Below are 8,544 nucleotides of genomic sequence, written 5' to 3' on the forward strand. Positions count from 1 at the left end.
ACACTTTTAAGCTAAGAAACATATTAAAAAAACGTTTAAAAAAGAAGAAAAAAAAAAAAAGCAAAAAACAAAAATGAAATAATGATAATAAAAATAAATCATATAAAAAATGAAAAAGTTTTAAACATAATCAAGAATGTTTAGTTATATAATATGCAAAAATCATTTAGAGAAATAATTTAAAAGAGAAAATTATTAAATATAAAAATTACAAAAAAAATTCTTTAAAATTTTATGAAAAGCATTTCATATAATTTGTAAAAAACCAAAAAAAATAAATAAATTTAATAAAATTATTTAAAAAATGTCTTTAAATCCCAGTGATCGTGCTATGAACACAAATATCACTCAACATCCGTTGCAAGATGTTACGGATTCGCTTTCTTCCGGGGATCGCGTAGATTCGTTGTTGCCACAAAATATTGCCGCAAAATCTTTAAGTAAAGAAAATTGGGTTAAATTTGATGACGACGTCAATGCCAATACAGACGTTTCGGTTAGCGGTGAAAATAAAACGGTTAATTATAATAACAACAGTAACGATAATAGCGATCAGAATACGCGAGAGTCTGAAACTACAAACAGGTTACAAACGCCATCACCAATACCACCACCAATCGCTTCGAAACGCCAAACTGCAGTCAAGGTAAAGCCAGATGTTGTCGGAGACATTCCTACCAACTTAAACTCTCAGAGTAATACAGAAATCAACTCGACCGCAACAATACAGGTAAGAGAGATCTTAACAAATCAAAATCCATAAGAGAATTATTGAAAACTTATCGTATATAACGAACTGAGTCTGAGTGCGCGTACAGTAATTACTCTTTCTTTTGCTCTTCTTTTGCCCTCTACCTCCCGCTCTTTATCTTTGTCTCTTTTTTAGTAAAACTTTTTTTTTTTTTATTATTATTATAAATACCTAACACGTTTCGATCGTAAATATTTTATTTAGCATTCAGTGTCATTTTATTTCAATTCTTTTTTCTACATTCATTTATCCAGTTTCTTAGGGTTTCATAAATAAAAGTTTGTTGTTAAACGCTGTTCTATTGCCAACTGCTTTGAGTCATGGCTTAAAGTTGATTATTCTAGTGATTGAAATTTTTAACTGATTACCTACAGACTTGACGGACATGCTATTTGCGTTAATAGACGCATTTATAATGAACTTGATAATGCGCTTAAAAAGATACTTGAAATGCGCTTTAGATTTTAATAAACAAATTTATAAAATGTTTTTTTTTTTGTTTACATTATTATTATTATTATTATTAATTTAGCTGTAAAGCTGAGATTTGATTGTGGATTCCAATCAAACAAAACATATCATTATTGATTTTTTTGTTTTTTTCTTTAACATAATTTATTATGCGTTTTAAAGCGAATAAGAATATTACTGTTCTTAAAAATTAGGTCTATAACCTAAGCTTGAACTAGAAAATTATAAGCTGCTTGGCAGACAACTAGTTCATGGTGAACAGTTATTAAAGAAGAAAAGAGAAAATCAATAAGTATATAAGAAGAAAATCTGTTTTACATTTAAGTGAAGAAGAAAAGAAAAAATAAAACTAAAATTCTTTGCACAGCCTTACCTACCAACCGCGACACAAACGGCTCCAGCTGTTTTACCTACCGAAAGCATACATGTTAACTTAAATGCATCCGGTAAAACGCAACAACCAAATTCACAACACCAACAACAACAGCATCACAATCAAAAACCAAAAACACCTACAAAGGCAGCTAGTGCAGCTATAGTGTCCTCACACGGCATCACTAATAGCAATAACAACAATAACAGCATTTCCAATAGTCCCAAGCAGTTACAACAACAGCAACAACAACAACAACAACAACATAATCAATTACCACATCTCAGCAACAATGGAACAACTTCATCTACAGCTGTTGTTGCTACAATCAATAATAGCCACAGTAACAATAGCCCGTCAAGGCATGTTACGTTACCCGTGGAATCTCAACCACCAATGCGTACAATTGAATTGTCTACGGGACGTATACGAGAGGGATTTGGTAAGTAGCTTACTACCTCAACAGCCTGTCAATGAAAATATGAGCAACTTCAATTTTGTTGTTACTCGAAGGGACCGTACATGTAAACCGAGTATAGGCTTTCTATAAAAGGAATCTCTAAGTAGCAAAGATAATTTATGCGAATTTTGTCGTTTTCGTTGAAAGTAAAAGGTTTTTGATGCACAGACTTTAAGAAAAGAAAATTGCACCGCGGGTGGTCTTATTCTAGCTTTTTAATTTGATGCTATTACTGTTTGCTTTAATCTCATCAAAGGCTACAAAGATGTAGATAAAATGGATGAAATAGATTTATGCAGAAAGTCTCATTGCTATCTTTAGAAGAAGGAGTTGGTTTTCTATCTATGAGTATTCAAGTAACTTGACTTCGCCATGTGGAAATACCGAATGAAGTGCATACCATACAATTTCGGGGGCGTTTAAATGCGTCGAGCGGGAGTTTTCCTTTGCCTATCTCACTTGAATGATAATATTGATGATGACCATCGGATGCATTACGAACATAAGCCTGAATAATCAGGATATAGGCTGAAGGGAATAAAAAATTAGGATTTGAGAGAATCAATTGGATGTAAAGTACGCTACAACCAACCGCTATTGATAATAAATTATGAACCAATTCTGCTATATGTGAATAGGCATTATAGGTTGATTTTTCACCTTGATTAATACAACAAAACTTGTTCAGAGAATGTTAACAGCGTGGAATTCGACCCTATTCGAATTAACCACTTTCCATTCCGTATTCATCAGATATTGTTCCTTTCAATTATTTCTGCCTTTATTCAGTGATTTACATTCGATTCGAGTAGGGATTCGACTGGCAGGAAAATGCCCGAAAAAAGCATCTCTATGTCTAACGTTCCTTCAAAATGAAATATTTGTAGATGAGATTAGAATTTACCCAAGAGCATTTCCAGTTCTCCTACAATTTGCAGCGAAGCCCAATAGTCTTTTTGGTTATCTCTACTCATTTGCTATCCGCAAAGAAGAAAAAGCTTGGACGTAACATAAAAAGAAAGCGCGTTCCCTTCCCAAGGTTTTTTAAAAACTGCAGTTTATGACAAATATAAACTATTTTAGTTGTTGTAGGCCAATTGATGGTTTAATGGATCAGACGGCACTGACAAACCTTCAGATTAAATATCTGATGAATACCTTTGCATTCTTTGATTGACAGCAGAAGTGCCCAATTTAGAATCGCCTATACAATCTTTCGAACCTCTACAGTGTGTCTGTTTAGATATCGCTTTGTCTTTAATAATCCCTCTGCCCGCCGTTCACTGTTAGTTTCGCTGCAGACGCCTCTATCCGTTCTATCTTTCCAAGTAGCTATCCTTCTTCAGAGGTGCAGACTATCGGAGTCGTGTCTCTTTACGGTGTCTGTTTTCATCCGTGCATACTATCGTCCGTGCCTGCAACTACACCGCTGCCTGTGTTGCTGCTCTTTCACTTTTGCTCATGTTGTTCTCCACGACTCTGTACATATTTTTTTTGTGCCTTTGCTAATCTCCTATTGTGTTCCACTTTCGCTGCCTCTTCTGGTGCCGTTGTCCACTACGCTCTGCGTATTCTCGTACTGTTACTGCCTCTACCCGTATTGTTTTTATGCGGCAGTTCATACCACCTGTCGAGTTTGTTGCCTATTTTTGTTGGGTTAGCTTACAAAAAAACTCTCTTTGGATATTCAAATCAATTCATTCGACACCTAGATCACCTACAGCTGAAAAGGTGCAATAAAATTGTAGATGATCGTAAATTTTGCAAAAATTTCATCAACAACCAATTAGTTGTAGTATAACCGATGAGAACTTGGGGAACTTGAATGAACATTTTAATTAATATTTTCATAACTAAGAAAACAGGTTGACCCATCTACCTGTTAATGCTCAAAAATACGTCTTGGAATTAAATATTGTTTTTATTATACAATTTGATTTGATTTTTTAGCCAATGGAGATATTATTGTTACTTTATTACCTGCCAATACTAAATGGCCTTGGATAACACCGGCGGTATTTCGGCCTGAATTAGTGCCTGAAGAACTCATGGCTCAGGGCTTAACGGTAGGTGACATGTTAATTAAAGTGTTCTCCATTGCTTTTTTAAATTCATGTCTCGCATTTCTCGTCTTACAGCTTACTGTGGAAGAGTATGTGCACGCAATGGAGACTCTAGTAAATGATTACCGTTTTACTGTTTACAACATTTGCTATAAACGTATTTTAGTTTGTTGGATTCTGTTTGCATTCACCGTTCTTTTGACTTTGTTGTTTTCGGGTTTGCAAGGAGTAGCTTTATTCTCTCTGGGTGTCGGATGGTTGTTCCTAAATGCAGCTGCCATTTTCCTATGTATGTGGATTAAGTTGCGTTTGGCCAGAGGTTTGGAGAAATGCTTGGCACGTGTCAATAAACAATTGATTAAGCATAAAATCCTATTGATTTTGGATGATCGTGGTCGTATCTCATGTCACAAAGTCAATTTGTGTTTTTTGTACTTTGACTCAGCGCAATGTGTGAATTTTTTGAATGAATTTCTCGAACAAACTGAACAGAACGGTGGCGAAGCAATTAAAGCTGGCTGGGAGGCAAAATTGGATATTGATTTGAACGATATCGTTATACAGGGCAGTAATCCCGTGCGTTTATCACGCAAACAGGTAAAACTTTTATTCATTTATTTCTCATTTCGGAAAGAAATATTCAACACATAAAAAAAAATCATTTGTTATTAACTTAATCACCATTAGTATCAGTAAAGCAAAATTAATTTACTCTTATACACACGCACACACACACACACACACACACGAAAACACACAGATAAGTGATGCATGTGTGTGATTTTTTTTTTTGTAAATTAAACTAAAAAGAAGAAAAATAAAAATTTGCCTTCAAACATGTCACACATTAAAAATAACTTTACCACTATTCACTCACTGGCTTTAATCATTTAAAGAAATTCACAAAAAAATTTTCTTAGGCCGTCGCTCAAGAATTGTATCTCAGTTATTTGCAACGTTGGGGTAAAGATTTTCTACGACGCCGTCTAGACTGGACGGTACAAGAGGCTGGCGTACACGAAACACCACGGCATTTACAATCGTCCATTTGTCCCTGTCAATACGAGGAGGAAGTATTGCGCAATAAAATTAAATTACATTTACAACGTAAACAATGTTGCGGCATTAATTGCTTAGGATGTTGGCTATAAATCTAAGACAATAAACGACAATAATAATAAGGTTAATGTACACATCACAACAACAAGAACAACAGCAATAACAGAAATGAGTTATATAATTTTTTTGTTTTTTTTTTTTTTTGTTTACATCTCTTTTTATTTAATGTTAATCTTTATAATGTCTAACTTTAAGTGTGAAAAAAATTTGTGAAATTTTCTATAACGAAAAGATAATGCAAAGAACGCATATATTCACATTTACACAAAAATATATGCTTAAAAGATATGTTGTAAACTTTGACAAATTATTTGCTCTCATTAGGTAAACTTCTTGTATGTATTTAATATAATTTTTTTTTCTTTTTGTATATTCTCCGTTTTACTTTTTGTTATTCTATGTGTTTCTTAATATTTTGTTTTTAATCTTAATTGTTTCTCCAACTTTTTTGTTTTATTATTTCTCTCTTTTTAAAGTTTATTATTTTATTTTTTATTTTTTTTGCTCACCACTAAACAATGGAATGTTTATTAGGCTAACATCCCGTTGAGAGAAATGATTTTCGCTAGCAATTCAATGTTTTTTTTGTTAGCCTAAGTGTCCGTCTGCCAGCCGAGACTCGTGATGTGGACTCGATCTGTCTAGCCTTAACCGACTTCAAAGGATCAAGTTTCAATATGAATGCGATACACAAACCAACGCAATAACTGACGACTTTAAATAATCTTGAGCAATAAAGTAGTCATACTTGGGTTTGGAAGACTTTTGCGATATCCCCCATCGTTGTTTGTCCGCCAGGGATTCCTTTCTCACGTTACCATTAAAGAAAAGAATAAAAGGAAGTAAAAATAACTTTGTTCTTATATGCAAATAGGACTCTAACGATACGCGTAGGTAGTCGGACATTATGTGTCGTTGTGGCAAACCGTTATGTGAACCATCTCCGCTGTCTTTCTGAGTTTTAATAAAAAACTTGACGAATCCATTATAGTAAAATAATTTTGCTAATTAAATTTAGCTTTTTATAATAAAAGTTTTCAAGGGCACCCTATAGAAGCACCTAGTTATCGTGGATAACTAGGATTTTGCTATTGATCCTGCAATGATATCATTTTTTTTTTACTGACTATTTGTTCAGGGAACGACACTATTCCCGTAACCTAGTGACAGGCAGAAAGAAATGAGGAAAGAGAACGAAAGAAACAGGTATGGAGATGGAGACCACAGCCTGATGGATGAGTGCCCAATCGATAAATGTAATGCATTTACCGACTGACCACTCATTGTAGCTACGACCACAGCAAATTCTACCGCGCCGAGATATGAACCGGCGTACACTGAGTTGTTATTTTTGTCAAGACGTCTATAGTTTATCAAATCCAAGAACGAGATAGGAGTACATTAGTCAGGTTATCCATCTAAAGTATTTTCTCAACCAATGCGAAGTGTTTAACTTGAAGCTTCAGACGAAGAATATTACAAATTCGAACTGTATTTACTTACCACATAGATGAAATCATGAGCACAAATAAATCAATCTGAGGATTCACAAGCAGTTGTTAAAGAAGAATAATTTTTCTCCTTCGTAATACAGTGGATTTTCAAAGCTTTGCTCAGAATTTTAAATTGTGTCGTAAATTTCTCCCTTTCAAGTTCAAAAACTCGCTTAGGGACGCGGCCATAAATAAGAAAAGAAATCTTACATGGAGACAAGGTAGCAACTCTACCTTTCAATTTGTACGTTTGTGGAAATGAATTCTCAGTTTGTATTTATCCTTAGGGGTACAAAATGTGTTACAATGTAATCTGAAGCATTGTCTATCCGTATATCGTACGTTGTCTTTCAAAGGTTGCCATTCACTAGAAAGCATTAAACGTTCGTTATAATTACAACATTTTTCCGCGTTTCAAGTTTAGTTTCTGTCTTGATTTATTTTATTATTTATATTTTACTTTATCCTTTTTATTTTACACTCTTTTATTTAGTTATATTTTTCGAACAACTATCTAATCTTTTATGTATTAAGCAATGAGTGGTGAGTATCGTAAATACGGATTAATAAATAATTTTTAAAATTACTTTTATACTAAGTGTAATCATTCTCGTAACATATTTGAAAACGTACTTAAGTATTCTGCCTGTTTTGTGAAAAGAAGATAATAACAGTAGTGAGCGTATCTTGGCTTTCAAAATCATTTCGACTTAACAACAAATAGAAACATGCAATTTAAAGCATCTCTCAGCATTTCAATAACAATTATCATTCATAGTAATAATTTTTCGATGTTACTGTTTTTCTCTGTTTTTTTTTTTTTTTCGTTTTTTTTAAATAATTTGCGTATAATTAAATAATTTATTTTATCAAACAAAACACGAAAACATTTCAGGAACGTGGAGTGCAGCTGTATTTACGTTATGCCTCGCGTTGGGGTATGGAAGCATTGCGTGGCTTAGTGGACATAACGCCATTGGAGCCGGGACGTCATTGCGGTCAATTTCAGTGCCCTTGTCAGTATATTAAAGAACACTTACAATGCAAACCAAGAGGCAAGTTGAAATGTTTCAATTTTGTTTACTGGGTGTTGGCATCAGAGCGCTATGATTGATATTGTAATTTTTTTTTTTTTTTTTTTTTTTTTTTGTTCTTTAATAACTCATTATTTATGCACTTTAATGGAAATTCATTTAGTTCTAAAATTCATTATTTCTGAAAATCAATATTTTTTTTATAGCTCTATTTTTTTTTTCGTGTTTTTTTGCTTTTTGAAATTTTTATTCCCCACCAACACCCAAAATCAACCCAAATCAACCCCTATTTGCACTGTATTGTGTTCACAAAATAGTTGTTTTAAATAATGTAGGACAAGTTGTTTGGACACGTTCTTCTGTTTTTGGCAATTAAATTTCCGTTTTTTTTTTTCCTACGCATCTATATATATATATATATAATTGTTTGATTCGAATTCTGTACATTTTTATCTGTGCATAGAGAGAGAAATTTTTTCCCTATAAAGTTTGCTGTTTGCTAAATAAATTATATTTTGAAATAAAGTTTAATTATGTTTTATAAAAAAATTGTCCATGAGAATCGCAATTATTGTTTTATTTTTGGATTTTGTACTCTTTTTGATTTTATTTTTTGTTATAGGTTTTCCTTGCAATTGTATTGTTTATGGCTCGGATCCTCACTTTCAATATCGTTACTAGGCTTTAAAGAATTTTTTTAATTAGTTTACCAACAGTTAGTTCTATACAATATATAAATACAATCAATAAAAAAAAAAAAATATATATATATATATATAT

The 8,544-nt window shown here is 32.9% G+C and overlaps 1 protein-coding gene across 2 annotated transcripts; it reads left to right on the forward strand.

Moving 5' to 3' along the window:
- Positions 1-243: 243 nt before the first annotated feature.
- Positions 244-8,326, forward strand: LOC119633340. Of its 2 annotated transcripts, none has more exons than XM_038026848.1 (5): positions 244-730; positions 1,590-2,037; positions 4,006-4,121; positions 4,194-4,715; positions 7,626-8,326. In XM_038026848.1, the coding sequence occupies exons 1-5, from the start codon at positions 305-307 to the stop codon at positions 7,842-7,844; spliced, it is 1,731 nt and encodes a 576-aa protein (XP_037882776.1). In that variant the 5' UTR covers positions 244-304; the 3' UTR covers positions 7,845-8,326. The 2 variants fall into 2 exon arrangements, with proteins under 2 accessions (XP_037882776.1, XP_037882775.1); XM_038026847.1 differs by lacking the exon at positions 7,626-8,326 and adding an exon at positions 5,039-5,525.
- Positions 8,327-8,544: the final 218 nt, after the last annotated feature.

The sequence above is a fragment of the Glossina fuscipes genome, unplaced genomic scaffold, assembly GCF_014805625.2.
Source record: "Glossina fuscipes isolate IAEA_lab_2018 unplaced genomic scaffold, Yale_Gfus_2 2, whole genome shotgun sequence".
NCBI lineage: Eukaryota > Metazoa > Arthropoda > Insecta > Diptera > Glossinidae > Glossina > Glossina fuscipes.